This window comes from Struthio camelus, chromosome 1, assembly GCF_040807025.1.
Source record: "Struthio camelus isolate bStrCam1 chromosome 1, bStrCam1.hap1, whole genome shotgun sequence".
NCBI classification, from domain to species: Eukaryota; Metazoa; Chordata; class Aves; order Struthioniformes; family Struthionidae; genus Struthio; species Struthio camelus.
In genome coordinates this window covers 125692200-125720030 of record NC_090942.1, presented here as the reverse complement: position 1 = coordinate 125720030, position 27831 = coordinate 125692200, and the positions used below count along the sequence as shown (strand labels likewise).

The window sequence follows — 27831 nt, the reverse complement described above, 5'->3', positions numbered from 1 at the left end:
TGTATGAACAAGTGTATCCTACCACAACCTTACTTTTAACATGTGTTGGAGTCTTTATGTCTTTATCAGTTTTGGTTACATATACAATATTAAAAAAAAAAAAAAAAAAAAGGCTGCAAGAACACCCGTTCTTTGTACTTTCAAGGACACCCCAGAACACTACCCTCCCATCTCTACCCTCCAAATTTACAAATTTACTCAAATACAATGTCCACAAAGAAGATGGTTTATTAGACTAAATGATCTAATGTTTAGACGCCATATTTGTATTAACAATGCTGTTGCAGATGTACATAAAGTGACACATATGTTTTCTTCTTCTGCCTGTAATTAAATCTAAGCACAGGAAACAAAAGAAAAAAAAGACATTTGATGCTTTCCAAGTCACAAAGCTTTGATAGACTGTAAAAGATTTTGCATACTCCTTATTTTTAAATATAATTTTAACCTTCTTCCTTGCTGGACTGATTTTGTGCTTTTTAGTTCTCTTGAAGCTATAAAGAATCATATACTATTAGAGCTTGAGAAGTACAAAATTGATCAGATTCGTAACAAAAATGTAGAGAGACACCCATTACAAAATATTGTCCTTTAAAAGGTAGAACACATCAACTCCACCCTAAATTTAACTCTGAACATGATTGGCAGCTACAGAGTTGGAATAAAATTATGAAAAAAAACTATGAAGTGACATTAAACCAGTTAAACCAGTTAGATCAGTTCTTCTTTTTTTTTCCCCCTACAGATACTTCTCTCCTTACAGTACCATTGTGTCCGTGCGCTAGGTATCCCAGATGCTGCATTTATTTCTCCGTTTTTTTTTTTTTTTTTTTTAATCTTCAATGTTTACTGGAATTTTCGCTACCCAAATGTTCTGGGTAATTTACTATATTTAATCTAACAATGCAGATTAAACTGCATTGACAATGCTGGCAATTCTGTTCTTAACGTTGCTCTGCATGAAACTCCAGACACCACTGAAGACAATACACACTACTCATGCATATTTACAAAATGTTCCACCAGTATCATGGCACAGACACGGTATGCTTGAATCCCAAAAAGCAATTACATCACTACAACTTTAGTTAAACACTCACTGCCATTTCTGCCTGCTTCATTTAGCACTGTGGGTGACAAAATATTTGGACAAGCAACCGGTCAAAGGATCCACAACCAACAGAAAAAGATCCAGACAGCTATTTAAATACATTTCCATTGCAGGTTATCAAAACAAAACAAAAATAAAACTAAATCAAACCAAACCAAACCCCCTAAACCAACCCCAAATGCATCCGGATCCTGGACTTTTCTAAGCACACCAGATCCACCTACTGATTGTTTGCATCTATATCCTTGGAGGAATACTGCATCTTCAACATAATGCATTAACAACCATGCACATACAAATGCTTTTATGCATATTTCACGAGAAACTTCTTACCCACAATACAAGATAAACAGCACAACATATTGAACAGTCCTTGTTAAATCCTACTTACCGTTTTCTTGTCAGGAAAAAAACATGATAATATACAATGAGATTAAAAAAAATAAACAATAACTGCTCAGACAGCAAATATTACTAATTTTATCAGATGCATTCTCCAGAGTTCTTTACTGATCAATCACATCAATACAAACTGAAATGAACCCTACTGAAATTCAGTCCTTCATTCTGAATGAGCAATGACAACGGCAAAATGACTTTTTAACACTCTCATGGCAGTACCACAAGCCAAGGACTGTCATGAACTCAGAGGAAGAACTGGCATGGATTAGAACTGAGCAACCGAGACTAGTTAGCAATCTGCAAGTACACAAGTATTTTTGAATAAATTCTAGATGAACTATGAAGGAGCAGTTTCAATCCAGTTGCTGATGGGAAGCCTTGTGGCACAGGACAGTAGGATTCAAAGACTGGTAAAAAATAATATGCAAGTATGTAAACATATTATGTTACACGTTTTAATGTTGCTGAATGAAGTAGTTAAATATTTACCAGTTATCACAAGAAAAGATAATGATAAAGGCCTACTCCTCTTTATAGGATCCCAGAAGTAACCAGTGGAAAACTTAATGAACAGCTTTGCTCTGGAACCAGGTTGCGCTTTTGAGGCTGAGCTCTAATGTAGAGGTCTGCTGCAAAGCCATTGTGTTATTGGCATAAGCAAGTCTTTTAAGTACTTACTACACCATATCAAACAAGATTTTGTTTACATTTGCTCTTCCCTTCCTCACAGTTCCCCCTCAGAATATATTAATGGTCTGTTACAGAAGTATATCTCATTTTTTACCAAAGAAGCAAAGAAAAAACAAACCATGCATAGCAGTAATAAAAATATCTAAATAAAAACTTAATACAAGGAAATGCTGCAGAAAGAATTCTTCTGGTTTTACATCAAAACCAAAACCAAGTTGTTTGGGCTGTAAAGTTTTACCCTGTATTGAGAGACACTGAAGCTCTTAGAGAGATGCATATCATAACCAAAGTTGCACTACACTGATCTAGCTCATTTTCCTACAATCAGAGGTTCATTCAGTGAATGAGATGTGAGCTCTGCTAAAATATGGTGACACCAGCTGCTAAAGAAAAGCCTAACTTCAGTTACAGTATAGAGAAGAAGCCAGCTTACATTATGATAAGTGTAAGTCAGCTTTGGCACTTGTGTTGCTATGAATAATGTGGTGTGCGTGTTTTCAACCAGAAGGCAACCAACCGTGAAGGTTTACTTGTATTAGGGATCACCTGAGCAGCTAGGCATTTCTTATCCCAGGAAATCTTTCCTTACTATCTGTAGAACTACCCAAGTTCAGCTGTCCTTACACTGAGACACTAGGTAATCACTCTTTTCAGAAGAAGAATAAACAGGATGTCAAGGGTGACATGGGAAAAATGTTGAGGTAAAATTTTAAAATACATGAACAACTAGTAGGTTTAAAATCTACATTGTCTTCTTTCTTTTTAATATCCATTCTATGAAAGACAGTTAAATAGCATGAAGTGCAAGTTTTCATAAACTGGCTCAAAAAAAAAAAAAATCCCCAGAACAATCTAGCCCTGAAAACTCTTTAATTCAGTGAACAAGTCTCTTGGGAATGACATGGACAGAGACCATACCTTTTGTAGACCAAACCTGAGCAGAGATTGGATTGTTTTCCTTTTCTTTTGCTTCTTTTTTAGACAAAAGTATTTCAAGATACAGTTGAAGTGGTGTCAAAACAGCAATGTACCAGGTCACAATCAGAACCTTGTATATACAATTCATATTAACTTAAAAAAATAAAAAAGTTCAAAATACCTCCAGAGAATATTCTAGGTTAGCGAAATGTCCTGTACAAAAGTAGGCCAGTTCTGTTGTTCTGTTGGTTTAAAAGAAGTCCATAGCAGTTGGTCTCTTCTTAGCTGGTATAGTAAACAGTTTCTTCACTTGAGGCCCTCCTGCTGGGGTACCTGTGGGTGACTTCAGCACCCCATGAGGGGGTTTCTGCTCAGGATTGAAAGCCACACGGGAGGGTCCTTCTGGGCTCACTAAGATACTTTTGTCAGTCTTTTTAAATTCTGTTGAAAAATGAGCAAACAAGTTAAAGAAATAAAATTCCTGGAATAACTGGGCCCAGCAATGAACTGCGGAGTTGCCCAACCCAGGAAATCTGCTTTGGATCTCTAAGTCCATCACTAAAGATGAAAAACCTAAGATACTGAGAAAAATGGATATGGAGTGGTGAAACGAATCTCTTAGCAGAGCCCCTTTGAGAATGAGGTCTGTTGCAAACCACAGAGGGGCTGTGAACTGTTATTCCCCAGGTTTCACAGACCACTGGAGACTCTTGGCCTGCTCCTCAGAAACAAGTGTTGTAGGTATCCTGAGCAGCATCATACTTTGCTTTGAAAGAAGATGATGGATAAGAAGCAGCCTATTCTTACTCTTAAACAGCATGGTTCTGGACGCTCATGGTTATCACCTCTGCCAGCAGAGAAGTGTTTCTGTTCTCTTTGTGCAGCTGTGTTATGCTAACATAAATAACATATATATGAAAAACCTGCTACTCTCCATTTGAATATGGCCTATAGCACACCTCAGAGAGGAAAAAAAATAACTAAATGACTAAAAGTAAATAAATGCATTGCTATAAATGCATTGCGTAGACATTTAAGAGGGAAAACACTATGTGCTTACATGTGGGATCCAGAGTGGGACTAATATTTACGCATTGCTATCATAAATCAGAGGCAGCCAAGATAAAACTGGAAATTCACTATGATATAGCCGGAGATCATCGGCACATCAGCATCTTTATGCTGGGAAAGAGAAGTGAGCAGTAAAGAATGTGAAGTACACGTTTCCCTAAGAGGCACCCACCCTGCAGAACAAGAGGCTCAGGACAGGGAGTTTGAAAACACAATGCAACAGAGTGCAATCTGTAGGGCTCCATCTGCGAGTCAATAATGAAAAACCTTGGAATCTTGCATGTCTTGCTTTTGGAAAGAATGTCCTAAATTTCAGTGTCTACCCTGGCCTGGGACTTGGGGATGATTTATAAACTATACACAACTACATATTCTGACAAAATGAGATCAGAATCATTCTGTTCTAGACAGATGGAGAGTACGTGTGTGTGAGTGTATAAGCTTTCCCTCTTTTCATGCTATGAGAAAGAACGTGTGAAGAAATGCAGATGTCAGACTCACCAGCAGTCATGTTTTTATTCAAGCCAAAGGTGACTTTTTTGGAGACAGATGATTGCAGCTTATTCAACTATGAAGCAAAATAAAGACAGCAAATAAAGTTAGATTTCTGTAGCAATACTATGAGCTCTTTTACCTGCACCCCATCAAAACTGACGTAAAGCAGCCTAACTTTTTCCACTTGATTTAGAATCCCTCCAATCCTCTAGTGCCGACGTACTGGCCCTTCCAGAAGGACAGACAGCACTGTCTTTCTAGCCAAAAGCAAACGCATTCCATTTGTAGAGAAATCGCATGCTCTCCCTAAGGTCATTTTGTAATTCGACAACAAATGAGAAGATATTAGTGTATTCAACACACTGGCCCCACTGCACTCGTGCCTCCAAGTGCAAAGAGGGCTTGCAAAGGTATTATATGTTAGGAAGGTTTAGAAAGGGGGTAGTCTTTTGAAAGCCCTGTACTGTTACCATTCTCCACAAATGGGAAGAAACGGAAGCTCAAAGTCCCTTAGCAGGGCTGAAAACTATTTTATCCTTTTGTTTTTTCGTGAAATGAGCAGTTTCAGAGTGGTGTCCCTTGAACAGAAAGCTATTTTTTAAAGGAGGAGAGGGGGAGAAGGGTTTTTAAAGATGCATCCAGCTTATTTTCCGAGACTCTGGAGCCATGTGTGACTCTGCAAGGAAACCCAACAAGATTTCCAGTTTTCCGTGTCTGTGTTAGGAGACTAATACAGAGCGAAAAAGAGAGCATGAACGAGGCCATGCACTCAGATGCGGCAGGGAAGAGAGGTCAGCAGCCAGGCTCTGCCCAAGCCCACAAGTGTGAACTTTCACGTGGCATCTGTGGGATCACATTACCTGCATGGAGGCCCTGGTGGAAGAGATGGTGCCTTTGGCTTTCCTGAAGAACACTGGCTTTGGTAAAGTTGATTTTTCAAATTTAACGAAATCACTCCCTGTTTTTGCTTTCTTTTTTTTTAACGGTGATAGAACAGTGCTGGTTTCCTGTAAAGGAAGAAGTGAAGAAGTCTTCTCAGTACAAAGTACAGTAGCTAGCTATACCCAGTATAGTGATCAAGGCTCAGAGCTTACCATCCATGGCTTCACCACTGCTGAGAGCTAGCTGGTACTCACATGTGCTAACCGCCATTTAAGTCTTAGGAATTAATTTTGCAGTAAGCATGACTGAAATCACATATTTACTTTTCTTCCTATTTCAGCACATTTCTTCCTGCGCTGGAATAGGGAGGTCATCGCAAAGCAAGGAAGGAGGAACTTTTAGAACACTTGCATGGCCAATCAAGAGGGCAAACAAAACTGTTTTCTTCATGCACACAAGGCTGCCTTACAATCACCTCAGCTTTCCTGCACACAAGTGCTGATGTTTCTTTTCTGTCTTTAGGCAAGATCTCTTCTGCACTACCTCCGGATGGATAAGACAAATGAACGAATTCAGCTTTAGACTGGGAAGGAGACTTTAAAAAGGTTACGTAGAGTATGAGGTTTGTGTACACTCTCAGAAAACGAGCTAACGTATGTTGCTACCAGTTTGCTGCCCTCTCCTCAGATTCATACCAACTATTGTTATTTAAGGCAATGCTTTTCCCCAGCACAAGACAATTCTCAGGACCTGTACTGGCAGTGCAAGAAATGAAATACACTGCTCCAGTGCTTTCCAGTCTGCGGTCTGTAGGCCCTCATATCTGTGGGCTATTGTGAAGTGAAGTTCATCTATGCTTTACTGCAATCTACAGATGAGAAATTCCTAAAGCAGCCTGCATCCATGTTTTGCAAAATGTCCCGAGCATATAGATTCTTTCAATTTGAAAATCACTTCTGCTTTAAATAAAGCACAAGTGTCTTAGCTTGATTAGCTCGGCCTGAATTCTGGAGCCAAACGTGAAATAGTGCTGAACTTGTCTGATTTTTCTCCTTTTCCCCCCCAATATTTGAAGCTAATTCTTTGGGTGGGTGCGCTGTCTTGTGAAATCCAGAATCAAAACATGCCCTGCATGTTTTCTGGGCAAGACATCAACAGTATGCAACTAAAACCAAGACATAAAACAAATGCATTATTTCTCAAGCAATGAAAAATTAACAAAACCTAATTTCCTCCATATTTGTATGTTTTAACCTCCTCCCTGCTCCTTTTTTCCTTGCACCAATACTCTCTGACCTAAATAACTTCCAGCTTTTTCTCCATGTCTCCAACCCCCAACACACACGTACAAGCATGCACACATGCGCACAAGCATATGTGCGCATGCACACATGCACAGCTAGCCAGACTGGGCAAGAGGCAGCAAATCCTGTAACGTCTTTGAAGTTGCACCTAGAGAGGCTGGCCTGCTAGCCGATGTGCTTACTGGCCAGCCAGCCAACAGACAACTATTGGACTCATGCAGCAGCCCTTCCCTCAGCGGCTACGCTAATTTGTGCCAACAACTAATTTGCCACAAAGATTGCAGGAACTTGATCTTGAATCTACCACAGATCTTTGCAAGACTAGGCTGCAACTGGCCAACAGGTTCAAAAGGGATGGGGATGGCATAATCATAATTTCTTAGAAACTGAGCTTTTACAGATAAAGAAAGAAGTGATACGCAATATGGGATATTTGGGAAACAGGAGACAAAACTATCAGTTCACACTTTGGAAGCTCTGCAGTGAGAAAAAGGCTATTTGCATACTGGGGAGTGGGAAATGTTCTGTGTTTCTCCCTCTCAGTGCTTTATCATCAAAAACTAGAGAATGACAAAACTGTTTTAACACCACTTTGAGCAATGCTTCGAAACACATTTTTCACCCTTGGAGGGCGGAGCGGTTATATCAGGTTGATATACGAGTCTGCACTACTTAACTAGCCATATAGTTCTAAACTTAAGTCAAACAGAGGTGAGTTGATAGGCTGCTTACATAAACGTATTTGTGCAACCTGACTTTTCAGTCAGAGGAAGATTGAGATGTTTTATACATAGCATTTCATTTATGCTGTATGCAATTTCTTTGCACCAACATGAGAACGTCAGCAAGACTTCCAAGAATAACTGATCCCCTAAATGTACAGTAAATATGTACACTGAAAATGTACAACTAAAAGAATTTCAGTGACAGGAAAGGAAAGAACCCCTGCACTATCTCAGACACTCTACGAAAATATACTATGCAAAACGTTTTCCGGATGCACAAATTGCTGAGCGAAACCAAGCTGCTGCTTCTCATTGCCAAGAAGAAAATGAGGATGGTAGGTAGATGGGGGAAAAATCATAGCTTACTCCCAAACTTCAAGTCATTAATTTATGAAGAACACTACAATCAGAGCTTCATAGATAAAAGTATGGTCTTTCTAAGAATTTGGAACATTCATAAAAGTGAGCATGCAACGACTTAATGTCACCATACCGTATTCTTTGTTCCCTCTTCACCCAAATACTTCCCTCAGACAGCATTAATAGTTCCCTGAAGAGGGAGAAGTGAGCTAGTGAGAGAAACCACTATTTAAATTACAGAGGTAATTTCACAAGGCACTTATACTAATCTAAGTCTGTGCTGCTGCTGAAAAGGAGCAACTGATGTTCCATCTTCCCATTCCCATCTTTTTGCCAAAACATGCCCCTTGTGAACAGGCAGCGAGCTCAGTAAGAGATCTAATAAAAATGAAAAATTAACCCAGGAAAAAAATCCCCCAACCATTGTTTCAGCTAGATGAGCTCTTTTGGCTGAACAGCTGGCACATGCACAGGAAGGTGTAGAAATGTGGCTTTGGGCGTGGACTTCTGGGGAGCTGAGAGTCCATTTTTCTGGCCACAGCGCAGGATAACATCAGCACACAACCGGCTCATGAAGCCTCCTACTCACAAAGCTAAAGCCAAATTTGAAAACTGGCCTGGCAGTTCATAGAAAGGCAGAGAAAAATCAGACCTATCTACTTACCCCCTTCCTGCTTTTCTTGCATGCAGTCTCAAGACTTCCATTGGCTTCGACAGAGCTTAGCACCTCTTTTACTTTTCTCTTCTTTTTCAGGGTTGCTGCTTTCTGGCTGGAGACCTTGGTCCCTTCTAAACCACCCAGTGCTGTCTTTTGCTTCAATTTGACCTTTCCAGAGGGTGCAGATTCAGAGTCTGCATCTCCTGACAGGGTCCCCCGCAAGCTCTCCTTGTCAGATTTCACGTCAGTCTGCTGCAACAGGATATCACCATTCGTTAAGACAATCCCTGCTTTCTGTTTCTTTTTCTTAACCTTAGGAGTTAACAGTGTGACAGATGGGCTGGCATCCTCTGCCTCACTGGCATTAGCTGGTCCATTTTGACACACTGGCTTTACAGGAACATTCTGCGCTTTTGCATTCGTTTTCTTCAACTGAATCTTTTTATTCTGATCTGTGTCAGTTGGAGTGTCCTGCGCAGAGATATCACGATCATCTCTGGTCTCAGTTGCTATGTTTCTGGTCTCATTTGCCTCATTTACTAGGGACTTCTTTTTCTTCCTTCTCTTGTTATTTGCTGGCAACCGGTTGGAAATGTTAGATCCAGATGTTTCAGTCATCCCCTCCTCACAATTTCTGTCAGCTGTGCTAGAATCAGCGCTTGGACTGTCTCTCTTCTTCCTTTTTTTTCTCTTCTTCTGGGGAACTGATGCCTCCTTTGCACTTAATGTCTCTTTTTCATCCTTCTCTGAACCCACATCAAAAAAGAACATCATGTAATGCAGATGTAAAGACAAAGATACTTGCAGCAATTGAGTACTATTCTTTTTTTTTTTTAAATTGATGTACCATTTTCCCACTATCAGCCAATGCAACAGTTTTACTACCACAGCAGGCAAGAACTGTGCATTCCCCCCAAACCTTGGCCTTATTCATATTTTGCTCATCTTACCTCGTCACAGCTGACATCTAAGCCACACCCTTGGGTAGCCTTATTTTGTACAGTGATACTGTTGCAAAAAAGCTGTTATTATCAACTTGTTAAGCCAATCAGAAGGGCAACTCAGGTATTCAGTAGTTTTGTGAGATATTTTGGGTATGACTAGGCTCACGCTATGGCAGTAAAAGCCATGATACTAGAGACCCTTGCACGTGCTTCTCAGTAACTCTTTTCTGAGCCACTTTTCCAGAAACACTCCCAAATTCCTACATTATAATAGTAACCCTATTTCAAGGAGACTGACATGTTTCTGTTTACCTATAGTATATGGAATTGCTTGGTGAGGTAATGCAAACAACTGCTTCCAATTCTGCCTTTGACTGCTATTTCTGAGGTGATTCTCGCCTCAAAGTCAGTGACAAGATTTCCACCACTTTCAAAGAGACCTTAATTTTATGTTCCACCTTCACTGCTATGTGACACAAATCAGCACATCCTGAATAACAGGTTATGCCTTCTTTAAAATAGTTGACATCTGATACACTGCCAAATGACGCAAGTGGTTGCAGATCGCCTCTCTTGAAAGATCGGTCTTGTCTTACCTTTTACTTTTTCCAACTTGTTTTTCTCCAAAGGCTTGACAGTTTTTCTCTTTCGCCTTCCCCTACTGAATGTATCATCATCTTCATCTGTAGAAACATCTTCAGGGAAATCTTGGGGGAAGATTCCTGTTGAGGAGAAAGGAGAGGATATCTGAAAACCAATGGTATTTTCTATATTGCTGTTCGTCTACAGCACAACTCTCAGAAAGAAAATCAACTCCCCATTCAACCTAGTAGAAACTAACAGGAGTGATTCCTGATCAGTGTTTTTAAGTAAAAACAATCATCAGTCTTTTAAGGGCGAAGTACAGGGTACCTTGAATTGTGAAGGGAATCTGACCACCCCCACAAAAATGTGCAAGATGTGTCTTAATGAGGTTTGGAAAACAGACCCTGATCTCCTCAGAATACATGTTAAAAACAACGACGACGACATTTGCAATAGACATTGTACAGAGAGCATTACGTATCCGTTAACAGAAAGAAACTATTGTCTCTTTAGGATGCTCAGTCCTTACCTTCTGCTAAATCCTGGAACCTGGAGGCAGGGCCGGAGAGAGAAGAAAAAACAGAACAGTATTACTGCTTTAGAAACAATTACAACATTAGCAGCACAGTGCCACTGTACTACTTGTACTTTTGTCAAAACAGCAACAATACATTTTACCCAGGAAGTTATAAGGAGCTCATCCCAGGAGAGATCTGCCTCAAAAACCCAAAAGCTCAACTCAAACCACTGAAACAGTCTTGAGAAAAGAGTAGTTCAACACTTCTCTCCTATCTGCAATTTGTGTCACACACAGTCTCAGGTTGCATCCTGAGGTACAAATCTACCCAGTGTACATATACGTGAGCTAGCTGCAGTGTCTAGTAACAATAAGCAGCAGTAGCACAGGCTACAGATACCATATGCATGTTATCCAGGGCTGTGAGATAAGCCTGCCCCAATACCACCTGTACTTGAGCTCCCTAGCAGTTATCATGCACCACATACTACAGTCAACAGTACCTTGCTCCCATGGAAGGCAGCAAGTGTGGCTTGTCTGTTGAAGACACAGAGGCTAGTTTATTTTCAAACATTTGTAAGTAGATAGGACAAAATGGTTCTCAGTGCGTGGAACAAAAACCTAAAATTGGCATTGCTTCCAGAATTCCACAGAAAAAGGTACCCATATCAGATCTGCAAAATTCTAGGATAGAGAGCTTGTCCTCACAGGGAACGCTTACTTTTAAGCAAACATACTGGACAGTTAATAGCTGGAATACGGCCAAAAAGCTTCTCGCAAACTCCCTGACATTACTAGGACAAGAGACGACGGGCAGAAAATGAAGTCAATGCTGTTGAGGACAAGCTAGCACATGCAAGGTGTATTTCAAAATAACTCACTTTTTGACCAGCTTGTACAGACGCTTTCTGTTAAAGGCAGGTGTATTTTTCTTGCTCGCCAATTCAAAGAGTTTGTCAGCAACAGCTTTATAATCAAACTGTTGGAGGAAAGTATGATATGGCTTTTCTTAGTTAGCTTATCATGCAAGAGAATGCGATGCAACTGATGTTATAAACATCTCAAGTAGCATCTATATGTTGATAATTCTACTTCCTTTAAACCCACCATACTTGTTTTCTGCCAAAATGTACATCCCTTTCACAAATACATACTGACTTTTACAGATGGTTACTTCATTTAACAGAACCGTGGAATTCACTATCACTTTCCCAAACGCTCCTAACTTGAATTCTCATTCAACAGAGAAGCCAGTCAACATCAAAACTCTCCCAAATATTTAGTTAAATGCCAAATTTAAAGTATATTACGACCTAACTCTTGCTTAGAAGCCACAGAAGAAAGCTGAAGCATATCTGCTTGAATATATGCTTGCTCAGTGGATCCCTCAAAAACACTCCACTGCACTGTAGGTGGATCCAGAAGATACAAGTTACAATGCGTTGCTCTCTCTCCTGTGCGTGCCACCACACGCTACTTCTGCTCCTATTGTCAAAAACCTTATGCTAACTGCTGGCCCACCCAGAGCGTGATTTGGCTTTTGTCACATGTTTTTGAACTTCTGTAAACAGGAAGGAATGGTTGGGGGTGGGGAAAGGTATGGAGGAAGAAAGAAGAAATTAGAATTTAGACATGGATTTATTTTCTTATAAACTAGTCACAAGGAACACATTACATAAATACTACCTTATACTAAGGCAGAAGAAGATGAAATTTTCATAGTGTTATCTATCTTATTGTCTGATTAACACCCTTTATTTCTGTATCTTGTGAAAGTGACAGAAAAAAGAAAAGAGAACGAGTACATTAATAAAGAAAGCAAGCCACAAACCTGAAGAACAGGCCCAATACTGTCATCAGCATTTTCATAAACATCCTCTGAATTTTCAGAGCTCTGTGCCGATTTTCTCGACGAACTTCTGTCTGCTATTATAAAATAAAGACTGAATTTTAATGCTGAGTTTGTAGGAACGGAGATAGCACTATTCTCTGACAGGCAGAACATCAGGGGATTTTTCTTCATGCTATCTCTTGAGGCAAGACTTTTAGCTAATTTATGTCACCATTAAACTGAGAACAATTTTCAGGACCGTTATACAATACACAACTGTGGCATTATCCGGGGGTCTTCAAAATTACTGCATCCGTGCCAGAATACATCAGGATTGATAACCCTCCTGTCCAGCCCATTTTTCTACTCTGACAGAGAGCCAAAAACATTTGTTTAAAGTCTTGGATATCTGAGAGCCAGAAGCCAGACTGGATTATCTAGCACTGCTACAGAAAGCAGTCTGGCTTTATAGACACCACTATGACTTTTGTAACGTGTTCTTGTGAACTCACTTTGTTTGAATACACCTGAGAGGAAAAGAAAAAAAAATATAGCTGTCCCTACGCTGCCTCGAACATGTGCTTGGCTGGTTCAGAGAAGAAATTTTTCTTTCTTTAAGAGACGGAATAGATTTTTGAATCCCGCCCAATAGAAACAAGGCCATTTAAAAAGCTCCTGTTCATTTCCTATCACTTCCTCCTCACCTTTGGTTGTAAGCACCTCTTCATTTCCCTGTTCGTCTTCTTCAGACAGATCTTCCTCATCACTGTTGCTACTCAATTCTTTCATTAGGTCCTCAATGGCATAGGGTGACTGATCTACAATGACCTCAAAGATACCACTGGCCACAGCATGCATCAGGCGATGGCTGTGTTACAGGAGAACGGGGATGAGAGTAGAAAGGAAGAAACACACGCACCCTCCCTCCTCACATTTAAAAACTGGATGTTTCAGGGACATAGGGAAAGTGGGAAAGAAGGAAGGAAGGGGGAGACCATCTACTTTTCCACATGAGGAAAGTGAACTTGTTACATTCTACGCAGCAGTCCTTTAAATACAAATAATCATTGCTGAGCAGTGGTTCTGCCCATGTTCCCCTCTCAAGTTTCACTGTGTTACAGGCTGCTCTGAATTACAGCTGCAATAACAGAGACACTAACCAGCTCAGCTGTTCTATGCACATTAGAAGAAATAAATCAAACCAGTAGAGGTTAATAAGGTTCTTATAAATCTACAAAGTTTATCTATAGCTTTGATAAGCAAAAGTTATCTTGAAATGATTGTTCACATAGTTATTAGAACCTCCTTCTTTCTCTACATTATGATGTTATACTACGGCTTTTCTTCAGTCCATTTATTAGCATGTGGAGAGGTACGTGCAGAACTTCTTAATTCTTAGGAATATTTACCCTTTCAGTAAACTTACTCCTTTGATTTGGCAGCAATTTTGCAGAAAGGTTCAATGAACTTGAGATTCTGGTCAGCTGTGAGCTATATGATTAGAAAGAAAAAAAACAATGAATACCATAAATATTACACGTCCACTCGAATTCCTTGAAGATTTGGTGTAAGAGGATCTTCTCTAAGAAGTTACGTCAACATCTTTCAGCATACTGTCTCATTCCAACTGACATGAGTATCCAGTGACTTTTGCTTACCACTCTTACTGCACCTTCCAGATCTTCCCTGGAAGCACTATAAAATGCTGACTGTTTTGCAAACTTTCACTTCCAGAGTACAGAAATATAATGAGGCTTCTTATCTGAGATACGGACAAGGGAGGCAGGAAAAAGTTAAATAAAGTGGTTCTCTTTCACAAAGAAGGCCTGTAGCACAGCTGTGAATAAGATCTGGGTTTCTCTTACCCTGCCAACTTGGACCAAAACCACTGTCAGCTACAGTAGTACTAAAGATCCTTCCCTAAACTCAACTTATGAGCATAGGCTGGGATTTCGAAATAGCCTGGGGGACTAAATTCCCTGGATCATTCTAAGTGGCTTAGTCGTGGCATAAAACTTCTATTACTACAAGGCTGCAGAAGCTATCAGGGTTCCAAGTACAGACACTTCTTTTGTGCAGACATCTTTTCCCCCACACTCCATAACCACAAAAACTGCAGGGCAGGACCACTTGCAGTAATGACTGCAAAGAACACAAATGGAAAACTGCCAGCAGTTCCTGCTCGAGATTTCATCAACTGCTAGGAGATGTGTTGGCAGCCCCAATCTCTTAGAGACAACTGAAGAGAAACAAGCAGAAGCCTGAACCTATGCACGCGTCGGGCAGCAGATAGCTCACTCTAGTGGAGTAACAGAATAAATACTCTCTGGAAGAAATTCAGCAGTTACAGCTGCAGCAACAGGCTATCAGCTGCAAAACTCTGCCACATTGTAAGGTCAGCCAAAATCAAGGGCAACTATTTTACAGGAAAAGATGGCAATCCAAAACAGAGAAAGACGAAAGGCACTGAGATCTTCGCATCAGCAAAATAAGTATCTGAATGAGAGGTAACTTGCTCAGTGCACAGATCGAAGCAACAATGAGCAGATATTGAAAGCTCACTTTCTCCCTCTATTTAGCATCAGCCAAGAGCAGGCTTGATGTCAGTATTTTGAAGGAAAAAAATCCACAAAAGCAAAGACTGGCAAACATGTTCACACAAAGGAAAAGAGACTGAGCCCTTTATTGACACAAACAAGTGAGAACGATAAAACTTTTCTATTTCCAACCTGAACTTGGATCAGCATACCCATGCTCACAAACCTAAGGGAAACTACTATATTCTCACTGTCTAAGCTAAGACATACACTTAAAAAGCAGACACAGACAAAAGTCAAAGCATAAATTGTAATAAGTCACTTTCTTCATGCTCATCCAAAGTTATGTTGTGTTTACAACTGTTTAATGTACATGATGCAAAAATTATATTTCTTCCAATATGATGCATGCCACATCTAAGTGAAGAGGATCAAGAAACAGAATTACAATGTGTGTTCTAACCTCCTTTGCGCCAACTTTAGACAATTCTTCCAGGTAGATATCAATGAAATGGAACTTTATCCCACTGGGAGCATCGCTGTCTGGGTCCATAACTTCTTTCATTAGCAGCTGCAGGAATGGTTCAATCAAACTGGGGAGGAAAAAAAAAAGTCAAATTGTTCACTTCAATTGCCAAGGCTCTGTTTGCTTTAAACACAGAGTCAAGTCATTTACTTTTACCAGTTCCTTAAGATGGCTGTACACCACCTATAAGAAATAAAGGCAAGGTTCAGACAAACTCAGCTACCAATTTTCACATCTTTAAAAAAATATTCTACTCATCCAGTCAGAACTCCCCACAGTCTAGATGAATTCGTAACATCGGACAAGCCACTCAAAACAACTTTTTACACAGGAAATCTGCTAAGTTGAAGTTGCATGGTTTTAAAATTCACACCTTAATTTGGACTCAACTTAATTGTGCCATATAACTGACAAGCAGGCAAAAAGGCTTTTGCCATTTGAGCAGAGCATTCCTGAAGACACAGCCGCCCCATTCATCTGGATGGGCAGCACCCTCCACCCTCCCACTTTAAGAGATGATTTTTCTGGCACACATCCAGAAGTTAAGTTTAATACCAATCCTTCTCAAACTCGTTTCAACTGCGCAGGCTTTACCTTTGTTAAAGCACGTTACCCACTGTTCCACAGAACAAAGCAGTTGCATTAAATAACGTACTGAGGGCTAGGTCCGGAGTACAAAATCAGCATCCCAGTAGCTTGAACCAGAAGCGACTGAGCCATGCAAATACAGCATGACTGCAGCTCTGTTCAGTAACTCCTTCTCCACTAACATATCTTGTTGCTGGAACCACATGGCTCAAAGAGACACGCTGTCATTGCTGCATCTAACCAGCACTCATATCCTGTAAGTTTAAGCAGCACATGTGATTTTTTTTTTCTTTTCTTTCTATGAGAACTAGCCTTGCAATCTTTCAGGAAAGTAAAGCTTTGCATATTCCATGCTTCCTTCCCTTGCATTCAGCAAGGGCTCCCTGCAATTTTGCCCAGAACCCAAGTTCCACTTCCACAGAGAATTTAAAGCATTCCAGAAACATAAAGATAATTTCAATTTTACTTTAACACTTGCTTCTTCAAAAGCATTTTAAAAGAGAACAAAAACAGAAGACACACTAGGCTACTGTTAGGCTCCACCTGGGAAGGGAAGGCAGCTCCTGAGCTGCCTGATGCTGCAAAGAAAGGAACCATGATTTCTCTCTTCCCACATTGCCTCCTAACATGGTCCAGGAGCTCCAGGCCATCCTTCCACTGAAGCCAGATTAGAGGAGGCCAGAGCCATAGGAGCCAGTAATGTGCCCCTGTGGCCAAGAAAGCCAACGGTATCCTGGGGTGCATGAGGCAGAGTGTTGCCAGCAGGTCGAGGGAGGGGATCCTGCCCCTCTACTCAGCCCTGGGGGGGCCTCACCTGGAGTGCTGTGTCCTGTTCTGGGCTCCCCAGGACAAGAGAGACATGGCACTCCAGGAGAGAGTCCAGCGGAGGGCTACAAAGAGGATGAGGGGACTGGAGCATCTCTCCCGTGAAGAAAGGCTGCGAGAGCTGGACCTGTTCAGCCTGGAGAAGAGAAGACTGAGAGGCGATCTCATAAATGTGCACAAGTATCTGAAGGGGGAGTGTCAAGAGGATGGGGCCAGACTCTTCTCCGTGGTGCCTAGTGACAGGAAAAGAGGCAACAGGCACAAACTGAACCACAGGAAGTTCCATCTGAACCTGAGGACAAACTTCTTGACTGTGAGGGTGACAGAGCACTGGCATAGGTTGCCCAGAGAGGTTGGGGAGTCTCCTTCCCTGGAGATACTCAAAATGCACCTGGATGCGATCCTGTGCAACACGCTTTAGATGACGCTGCTTGAGCAGGGGGGTTGGACTAGATGATCTCCAGAGGTCCCTTCCAACCTAAACCATTCTGTGATCCTGTGAGCCCCTGTCAGAGATCAGAGCTCTCCAGACGGAGTGTCTCAAAGAGCAGGACAAAAAGGAGAAGAGGACAGATGGAAAAGGAAGGAAGAGTATTTAATAGAACACTAAGAAGCCAGGGCAATTACCGTTGATGATTCAAAGGAGATGGAAAACTGTGTGATAGCACATGGATATGAACAGACTACTTAGAAAAAGAGCCAATAAATGAAACGCCCAACAACCTGGTTAACAGAGAACTTAAGTTGTGTGTACCTCAGGCCCTTATAGGAAAAGCAAATGCATCTGCACTGGGCTCTTCAAAAGAATATGACATTATACAAAGCCACTTTAAAATACATCACAACCTCAATGCGTAGCACGATGGAGCCAGTGCTAGTACCAGGAAAGGACTCCTTGGGACCACAGCAAAACTTCAACAACAGAGAGGCAGGCGGCTGTACTTTCACCAGTTTATTTGCATGCACTCTGCCTGTACTCACCTAGTAACACAGAGCCACATATGACAGAGGAAATAATTTGAGTAAGTTGGCAGAGTTGGAAATGTCATGTGAGGAGCAAATGTATACTGAAGAACCAGACATCTCCCACAGAATCACAAAATATTTGGGGTTGAAAGGGACCTCTGGAGATCGTCTGGTCCAACCGCCTGACCAAGCAGGTTGCCCAGGACTGTGTCCAGTTGGATTTTCAGTATTTCCAAGGTTAGAGATTTCACAGCCTCTCTGGGCAACCTGTTGCAGCGTTCAATCACCCTCACAATGAAGTTTTTCTTATGTTCAGATGGAATTTTCTGTGCTTCAGTTTGTGCCCATTGCCTTTCACCCTGTCACTGGGCACCACTGAAAAGGGCCTGGCCCCATTCTCTTGACATCCTCACATCAGATATTTATAAACACTGCTAAGATCCCCATTAAACCTTCTCGCCAGGTTGAACAAGCTCAGCTCTCTCAGCCTCTCCTCATATGAGAGATGCTCCAGTCCCTTAATCATCTTCGTGGCCCCTCTCAGCTGAGCGCTGACTTGTGTTGGCTGGGCCAAGGAAGACGCAGAAAAGGGAAGTCTGTAGGTTGTTGTCCAAGGCATATAGAAGAGACATATAAGAACGTAATGGGCAAGAATGAAGTTGCTACATTTCACAAGCGTGAAGTGGTTTGTGCAAGGCAGACTCGGTGTTTAAAAATGGATAGGTCCCATACAGCGTGTTAGGCCTAAACACAAGATGTGTTTTAGCCATGGGAAGGTCCGGTTGTGAACATATGTTCTAAAGAATCTGCAAAGTTAACGTGTCACAGGCCTGATTCTTTCTGATATCTTGGAGCATGATTCAAAGAATGCAAAATTAAAGTAGAACAGAGGGGATGGCATATACTTCAACTTTGCAGTCCTTTTTGTCTCCACGAAAATAAGCTTATACGCATTTCACATCCTAAAAGGCAAGAAAGGAATAACCTTGCCACTAGGTTATCAAGCACTTTTTAATTAAAAAAGACTTAAATCGCTTCATCAGTTTAAAATGATCAAGCTTACAAATAGTACCAGAGCTCTAGACAGAGCAGTAAGATTGCAGTTGCTTTCTATTTGATAGGATGTGGAAGAGATGCAAACAAAACCACTGACATACATAACTAATAGGAAGCCAGTTTACAATGAAGGAGCAACTCCTAGTTCTGTCTTATCAAAGCGTAAGTCACCATGATTAAGCACAGTAAAATACCCAAGTCACAGCTGACCAAAAAAACAATACAACCACAAAATATTCCTTCTCTGTACGTTCTAGATTTGCTGTCTAAGCTGCCTACAGATGATATACCGCTGCTAGTTCTCCTAGCTAAGTCACTAAGACCTGGCAATACCCATTATACATTTGGGGATCTCAGATTTCAAGACTCCTTGGAATACCACATTACAAACTCCCATGTTCAGGTTGTAAATTACTTTCTCAAATTCCTTACTGTGAAACACACACTTAACTGCTTAGGTGAACATAAGAGTTATCAATTGTAGTTTAATTTAATAAAGTGTAATATCTACTTTCTTTTCAAACTAGACAGCATAAGCGATGATCCAGACAGCAAATAAACCTTTGTGTTAAGACCTCCTGACAGCACCATCCATGGAAAAAAAGGGTACACTAAATGAAAATATATTTCATAGAGGTAAATTGTGCATCTTCCTTAACACTCAGAAATCTACTTACCTTTCATCCCATTCATTTCTTTTCAACACTTCGAAGGATTGCCTCAAGATCATACGGATTAGCTGCAAAAAAAAAAAAAAAATTGTTACACGTGTTCATGAAAACAGATAAAAGAGCCACTGTAACTGTAATACGAATTTACTCCTTAAAGCTCTTCATAACACAAGATGGAAAGCTGCCTTACACGAATGTTTTGACAAACCTGTCTGTCACATCAGGCAGAGGGATGCTGTGAAGCTCAAAAGACAGCGGGCTATCATCATATCCCAAGTCAAGCAAAATCAACGACCACCTCTACTGTTCAGCTTTTTCCCCGCTCCCATCACCCCAATTTCTTCATTAAGTGCTCCCAAATCTACCAAAAAAATCACAATTTAAAGAAACTGGAAACAACAGCACCTGACAGATGATAACAATAACTGTTTGCCTAAGTGAACTAAAACTTTCACTAAGAGAGAAAACCATATATAAAATAGCTGTATTAAACTGATTCACAAAACACTTCACTTTTTGAAATATTTGGTTTCTGCTAACTTTGAGAAACAAAATACAGCAGTGAATGTACTTCCAATTAACTTCTTTTAAATAAAAAGACTAACTTGATTTTGTTATTTAAAAAGGCAGGTCTTCTATGAGTTGTCTCTCACCGGTTTTACTACCTTTTCTAATATAGTGTTTCCTATAGAAAGAATTCTGAAAGCGGAATGTACTACAGCGGTGAAACGTTTTGCTTCTACTGACAATTACTTTATATCAGAACTATCAAAAAGCCTGCACATAGTCTGAGCTAAACAACTGAAGTTGACGCAGTGCCCATGGTCACAGTATTTATACGCAACAAGAGCACTTAGGCATGAAATCTGCTTCTTTTCCAAGTTTTCTGTATGAAAATCAATGAGAAATATCACTATGGTATGAAGCAAGGCAAATAAAAAGCACCTGCAGCATGACATAAACCGTAATTAATTTTAGATTTGTGATGGTGAGTGAAAGTCTTTAAAGCAAGTATGTCTTTTGTTACAATATTCATAAACATAAGTACAGAAAAAACTGCCTTCCAGCCCACCACCACTATTTATACAAGAAAAGATCTCTAAAAGAGTTAGCATTACCATATAGTACTTATCAAGACGCAGACTGTCTATCCCATTCCATTCACGGTTCATAGTTTGCCAGAAGGTCTGAATGAACAGGTGTTCTATAAGAGAGAGAGGGGGAAAAAAAAAAAAAAAGTCATGACCAAATCTGCATGGCCAGCACAAAGGTTTCTTTTGCTAACCCAAAAGAATCTCAGGAAAACTTCAGCCTAGAAAAGAGCCACATTTCCCTAATGATTTGCCTAGGGACTGGGTTAGAGGCATGGGAAGACACGCTTGAGATAGTTGCAAGGACAGGTTAATTAAACCTCGGAACAACACAAGAAAAGGCACACAGCTACCTTCAAAAACAGGTGTAATTACAAGGACAGTTGTAATAACACAAATCACCAATACTAAGCTTTGTATATGTTTTGTATTAGATATCCACAAGGTAGAGCACCCCATCAATTCTGCACTGATTTCACCCGTGCCAGTTTTGACATTAATCAGGCGCTACATCTGAAGCACATTTTGGATACTAGGAGCTTAACACCTAAAGAAACAAGGTTGTTTTTGATTAGGAAGTAGACAGAACAAATAAATCTAGAATCTAGATCTAGACTGGGAAAGTAAGGGGACAAGTTCGCTTTGCTATCCACCCGGCAAAGTCTGAGCTCTATCATACTGCAGATGCAACCTTTACCCAGCAACAACCAGAAACAAACTGCGTCTGAACCAGAGCCTAGATGCTTCCTTTCATGCAACCACATGCATTGGTTCAACAATAAGAGAAGAAAAAAAGAAAGAATCACTCATATCTGTCTGTCTCCACTCTGGCACTGTGACAGCAGACTCAAAACCTCCAATCATACAAGTACATTGAGAAAAAACAGATAATGAAATAGTACTTACGAGCCTCTGTATTTTGAATCACATGGATAAGCTGTGAGATATTATTTGCTAGTTCCTCCTAAATGTAAATAAATGTAGTTAGTATAGCATGTGTCAGAGCTTGGTCTCCTCATTAAACATGCAACTAAAAACTAGCAAGAAGTATGACTATGAGGAAATATCCCCTAAAATTAAAAATAATCTCTGAACAATTGCTTTAGTACTGCAGCAATCCTTCCACTGGGATTAGGTTAGCTGGAAAAGAAGACTCAAGGGTATGAAGCCCTGTTCATTTATCTCTCCATAAATCATCTTTTTGATAGCAGAAAAAAAAAGTTAAGTGGAGAATAAGCCCATGTATTTGAATTTACAAATGATGTAAAACTTTAGGGGTGCTCTTTACATACAGCTTACTCATATGTGGAACGCTCTGTTGTTTTTATGAGATAAACCTTGTTCATGCAAACGGATAAGCAATTTGAAAACTGATCAAGTGCGGTTACTAAGATTTGTAAAAATTTTGTACTCCAGAACTGGTTATCTTTAGAAATAGGGTGACAAAGTGGGAGAGGAAGTAAAAGTTAGTAGTAAATGAAACACTACAAAACTCTTTGTACTGACAAAAGAAAATAAAATGAAAAACTTTCAAAGTAGGCTCACTAAAGGTTGAGCATATGTAGCAGGTGCAATTAAGGGCAACGTGTTATTGTTTCCATCCCACCAAATCAATGTGCAGGAGAACGTTTAGTTCAGCTCTGTTTTTGGAAGGTAAACACCCACCCCTTCCTTTGAAAAGCTGATTCCAAACACCATGCCATTTAGGCTTATGGTCCTGTGGTGAGGATCACTGAGTTACGCTCACCTCTGTCATGTATGCCACACATGAATGGCAGGAAAAAAAAAAAAACAAGCAAGACTCACTAAGGTCTTCTTCATCATTCTAAATTACTATGTCCTCACAGTATATTTTAGAAGAGACCCACTCAGGCAAATATAAAACCAATTATACCTGTAGCAGAGGTTTATCCTGCATCCACATACAGTAGAACAGTCCCTTCCATATTTTTAGCAGCTCTTCCTGGCTGAAGCCACCTACGGTGCAGAAGAAGTCTGAATAAAAAGAAAAATCCCACATTTCCGCCAACATATTTTCAAGCAGTTCTTTGTTTCCTGCTCTCCTCTTTGTTTTGTTTTACTCTCTTGACACGTGAGAAGGCTTGGAAGGCTACTTTGCATAGTTCAGTGATCCCATGCCTTTAAGCATCTATCTTGTATCGTAAGTAGTAAAGGTTTCAAAGAAATCACAGATGAGATGAACACTAGGCAATTCTGATAAATCCTTCTGCCAGCTCAGCCTTGTTTCCTCTGACATATCTTTAGCACCAAGTCAGAGAGTTATTTTTAATGAGGGCAACATATCTAGTTTTACAAGAGAGGCCATGTGCAACCCCAGGATAGTAACTGATTTAACAATGCCTCCCCCTCCCCTTTTTTTCCTTAAGTCTCACTTTACCACTAGTCTTCTTTTTTTTTTTTTTTTTTTACACTAGGGGCGTCTTCTGACAATATAAAGCTTCTGACAGTCAACAAATTTCCTTCTTTATTAAATTAAGATAGATGATCAAAGAGTCTAAGCATCTGTAATGAAAATATTCTCATTACTGCTAGCCTTGAGGTACAGTATCACTTCAGTTTTATCAGCAAAGTTTTTTTTCAGTATTAACAATGTTAAGAATTCCATTCTTGTCAAAAATTGAGAAGGAAAGTTAGAAAAGGAAAATTGGAGAAGGAAAGAATTACATGGAAAATAGAGTTTTACTATCAAAAGTGGTTACTCAAGAATGTTTTGAAGACTAGAATATTAATGATGCCAAATACAGTTCTGAGAGGTAAAATTATAGCAGCATATAAAGTAGCTACAATAAACTACTAAAGCTATTTTCAAACAATGGCCTATTGAGTACTTTCAAGAAAATCACGTTAAAAAGAGTAGTCATCTTCAGTAAGCTGTAATTTGCTCCACGAAGATCACTGTCTCCTTGGAAAATTGTCCTAAGTCTGCCAAACAAAAAAAATGAGACCTAAGTCTAAATTGAGTATCTCCTCCTGGGATCAAATGATGTGCAAGCAATTACCATTACTTCATCATTCTGTACTCAGACAAAAAAAACTGTTAACCTATAGTGTTTTAAAACAGCTTACACATTTAGTTATAAACATTGGAAGTAAAACTGAGTAAAGGAAATAGGCAAAATGCTATATAGGAAGCAATATGTCCCGTAAGTATTAACTATAACATTACTAATAAATGTAAATTGAATTTAAGATCAAATATTAAGCGGTTTTGATTTATTGATCTACTATTTATTGAAATATGAAAATTAATAATATTTATTAACACCTATATGTGTGACACAGGTAGCAATAAGAGGAAGGCTTAACCTCATACACAGCATAACTCTATAGAGGCATCAGGCTCATGTCCAGAAGATGTCAGCTGCTCTCTATAAAGATGGCTGAAGAGGACTTCTTGTCTAAGGAACACAGACTTCCACATGGTCATTTTTTATACATTGAGGGCTTTTCTTTTTAAAGTTTCCTGGGCAGCCCTTTGTCCAATTGGCAAAGGACACTGATCTAATGTTCTAGAGTAAGTTTCTTATCCTAATCACTCAAAAAGTACTTTCAAGAGTGTATTTTCCATCTTCTGCGCCCTGTTGCCACCACCCACAACAGGCAAATGATCATCATTCAAGTGAGGCTAATTTATAACCTGAACCTACTATATTAGCAACCACACTGTGCAAAACCGAAGGCTCTCTTTAGTTCAAAGCTACCTTGAGAAAGATACTGGTTTTAAGGTGTGGATTGTAACTCCGCAACATTGCTGATGCAAGCCCTCACCCACTATAGATAGAGACAACCATCCCCTGAAGACACGCTTTGCTTTTGCAAGCCTTCTTATCCTTCTTGTTTGGGAAATATGCTATTTTGACACTGCTATAGTTAAAACTGCTGCAGTTTTTCCTACTCTAGATACAAGAGTCAGAGCTACAAAGGTTCATTTCAGTGGAAATGACATACTTAAATCCTTTACAGATCTAGGGCCAAGTAACCCTATTCTTATCAGACAGGAAAATATCTAATAATCCTTCCTATTGTATTAAAGCCTTTAAGTTACTACTCTCTCACCAGTTCATTTACTGATGTCTCTATAAAGATACAAGAAAATATGACCCTCCACTTATCAGCCCAGTACACTTTCTCTTTCAAGGTAAAGATTTTAAGAAGAATGAGTTAACAAGAAAAAAAAGGAACAGATTAAGTAATAATGTACTCATCCAGGTTCACCTGCACACACAATGGTTTCAGAGCTTCAGTAGCTTTATGCTTTCTACAGAATATAACTTTGTGTTTAAAAATCAAGAAGGCTTTAGCTCTTCAAAGAAGTTTCCACAACATGACCCATGATGCAAACTTAGCACAGACCATACGGGACAGACAGGAAGAATGCCTACCAAGGGCTATGCAACATTTCACTGAGGCGAATGTCACTGATAACTCCACCTGCTCCTTCAAAAGTTAACATGTTTTTGATTGTTCATGTTGATTTGGGAGCCTCCCCTCTGGCAGAGGGATGCATAGAAATAAATCTGCTAATTCAAATATTACTTTAAAAAAGCCTCTATCCTGAACATAAGGCTTCTTTCCCAAGTCCAAAGAAGTTAGCTACTGTTCTAATATTATTAGTTTGAATTGTACGTTAAAGCAAGTAAATTTAGAAGCACTGCAAATTAATCACCCTGGTTTCCTACTCATTTGCATTTCATGGTGGGTTGACTTTAACATGCAAAATGTTCACCTTGTAACAGACAATTTCCCTGTGGTGGTTTCCCAATGTGTTAGGGCATTAGCTTACACTGCAACCTTTTCCCTCAATTAGGATACCCTATAAAGGGACTCTCCTCACCACCTGGCAGGTAACTTTCACAAACTTACAGGAATCTGCACTTTGCAATGAGAGGCACAGAGCACTACCGAATACACAGAAACCACATCCAGCTTAGGAAGTTTCCAGAGCCAAAAATAGCTGGAGGGTCAGAAAACGCTTGGGAGGAATATAATGTACATTTTGCTTGTTCTTACTATTCCCTACACATCCCCCAGATTTATTGCTACTGCCAGAAATGGGATAACGGGCTACCTGGCCCTCTAGTCTGACCCAGTAAGGCTGTTCTTATGTATTCTCGCCTCTGTCAGATGAGGCCAAGATCAGCCACTATGTCAAATGTTATTTGGAAAGGGAAGAGGGAAAAGGGAGAAAACAACCTATAGCCCCCAGCAGCTTTGCAAGGAATTAACTTGAGTTCAACCAGCCTTCTAGTTTCAGTTTAGCTCTCGGGGTGCCAGGCTGGCTTTCCAAATCGAATGGAACACGTACACATACATCTCAGTACCATGTTCCCAAATACTGTGGGAAGGTTTACTACGTCAGACACAGTGCTCTGCAATGCACCTAACCAGTTCAACTCCTGTATCGCATCCAGCTTGCGACATAGTGCCCTGAAGAATGCAAACCAGAAAGCTCAGTCTTTTAGACATCTCCACGCTGTGCTCCCTTATCATTGCAGAAGGAGAGTTTACTGAGCTGGATCCATGCATTCACACAGTGCTATGACTGACCTCCTGAGCCTCCTATAGCAGGCATCCTAAGGCACAGAGTGCTTCAGACTAGCAAGGCCAAGGCCAGTAAGTGTAGCTGGACCCAAGCTGTCCGAGTTCTAAGGCAGCAGTACAGAGCTCTGTGAAAGCGAATAAACTCTGTTGTAATAAAACTATTGATACCATGGATACAGAGATAACAAGCGACCTGGATAATCTGAACAGGTAACTATGAATTTCTTGCAATTATGCAACCACTAAAACCTTTCTGAGCTTTCCTCAATTCACTTCAATGCTCCTGAATCTCAGCTACAAAACCAAGCAGTCAGTGTCTCACCAGTCAACGTAGCACTGAATAAAAACTATACACTCCATGCACTGGGATTGTTTCAGTCCAGCTCCGCTCACTGCATTTACATCCTGTTCCCGTGAACGAGCGGCCTTGAGCTGCATCGCTTCGCACCTGCCGATGTCCCTGCCGCCACCAACACTCCCCCCCGCCAAACAGGTCCTGCCTGGGGCCGCCGTCCCTCTGACGGGGCACGGAGCCCGGCTCGCCCGTAGCCACCGCGGGGAAACCGCATGAGCGAGGCCCAGAAAGCTCCTGCCCCGCTCGGGGCCGGCGGTAACGAGCTCGGCGCTTGCGGACTCACCACCGAAAACGCCTGCTGTGATAAAACACACGGGTAAAAATTAAAATAATAATAATAACAATAAAACAAACTAGCGGCACTGTGGTGACAGACCAGACCCCGGAAGGCAGGAGGCAGCGCCCGGCCCTCCCTCCACACGTGCTTCCCCCGCCATGCCGGCACGTTTCAAACAGGCGCCGCTTTCCCTGCGGCACCGCCGGCCCTGAGCAGCGCCGCCGCCGCCTGGGCCTGGACCCCGGCCCCAGCGCTGCACCCCGCCGCCCCCGGACCGGACCGGACCGGACCGGACCGGACCGGACCGGGCCCTGCCCGCCGCCTGGGCCCTACCGGCCGGGCGCTGGGTCCGGACGCTGATGTAGCCCCGCAGCTTCTTCACGGCGCGGTCGCGGACGCGCTTCTCGTTGGCGGCCAACCGCTGCGCGAACTGGATCTCGGGCGCCTGCAGCGCGGCGGGAGCCATGGTCTCCGCGCCCCACGGAGGCGGCGGCCGCCTCCCTCCCCTCTCCTCCCCTCCTGCCGGGCGCCGCCCGATGGCGTCACCAGCGCCCCCGGCGCACGCTTTGCGCGTCGCGCGCGCCGTGGCGGGAGGGAGGGAGGGAGGGAGGTGGCACCTGGGTCCGGGCGCCGCGCTGCCCGCCTGGGCTCTGCGGGGAGCGGTGCAACCCATAGACCCAGCGCGGCGGTTGAGTTTCGTGGCTTTTTATTTCTGGTGACAAATCTGAAGTCCCCCAGGAATAAGCACCCCCAGAATTCAGTGTTTAAACGTGCAGAGCACGCTCACGGTGAACGACGGCCGGGCATCCAGCACGCGCATACGGGGTTCACCTTTTTCTCTGTTACAAACGGGGATGCTGCAACGGCAGGAAAAGTAGGCCGGA

General features: G+C 41.3%; 1 protein-coding gene across 3 annotated transcripts; it reads right to left on the bottom strand.

Moving 5' to 3' along the window:
- Positions 1-210: 210 nt before the first annotated feature.
- Positions 211-27516, bottom strand: RRP1B (ribosomal RNA processing 1B). Of its 3 annotated transcripts, XM_068915469.1 has the most exons (17): positions 27281-27474; positions 26954-26968; positions 22648-22730; positions 21660-21717; positions 20781-20866; positions 19669-19730; positions 15494-15623; positions 13920-13984; positions 13198-13361; positions 12494-12588; positions 11544-11641; positions 10675-10694; positions 10157-10282; positions 8623-9362; positions 5548-5694; positions 4694-4760; positions 211-3562 (listed from the first exon to the last, which is right to left on the bottom strand). In XM_068915469.1, the coding sequence occupies exons 1-17, from the start codon at positions 27411-27413 to the stop codon at positions 3372-3374; spliced, it is 2280 nt and encodes a 759-aa protein (XP_068771570.1). In that variant the 5' UTR covers positions 27414-27474; the 3' UTR covers positions 211-3371. The 3 variants fall into 3 exon arrangements, with proteins under 3 accessions (XP_068771570.1, XP_068771579.1, XP_009677832.2); XM_068915478.1 differs by lacking the exon at positions 26954-26968 and having other exon boundaries at positions 27281-27516; XM_009679537.2 differs by lacking the exons at positions 26954-26968; positions 27281-27474 and adding an exon at positions 26322-26479.
- Positions 27517-27831: the final 315 nt, after the last annotated feature.

Coding starts and splice junctions, on each gene's coding strand:
- RRP1B (XM_068915469.1), bottom strand. CDS start 27,413: ATGGCTCCCGCCGCGCTGCAGGCGCCCGAGATCCAGTTCGCGCAGCGG. Junction 9,363..10,156: donor CAAGTTGGAAAAAGTAAAAG/GTAAGACAAGAC, acceptor ATGTGGGTTCAG/AGAAGGATGAAAAAGAGACA. Junction 5,695..8,622: donor GCAAGAAAAGCAGGAAGGGG/GTAAGTAGATAG, acceptor CTTCCTTTACAG/GAAACCAGCACTGTTCTATC.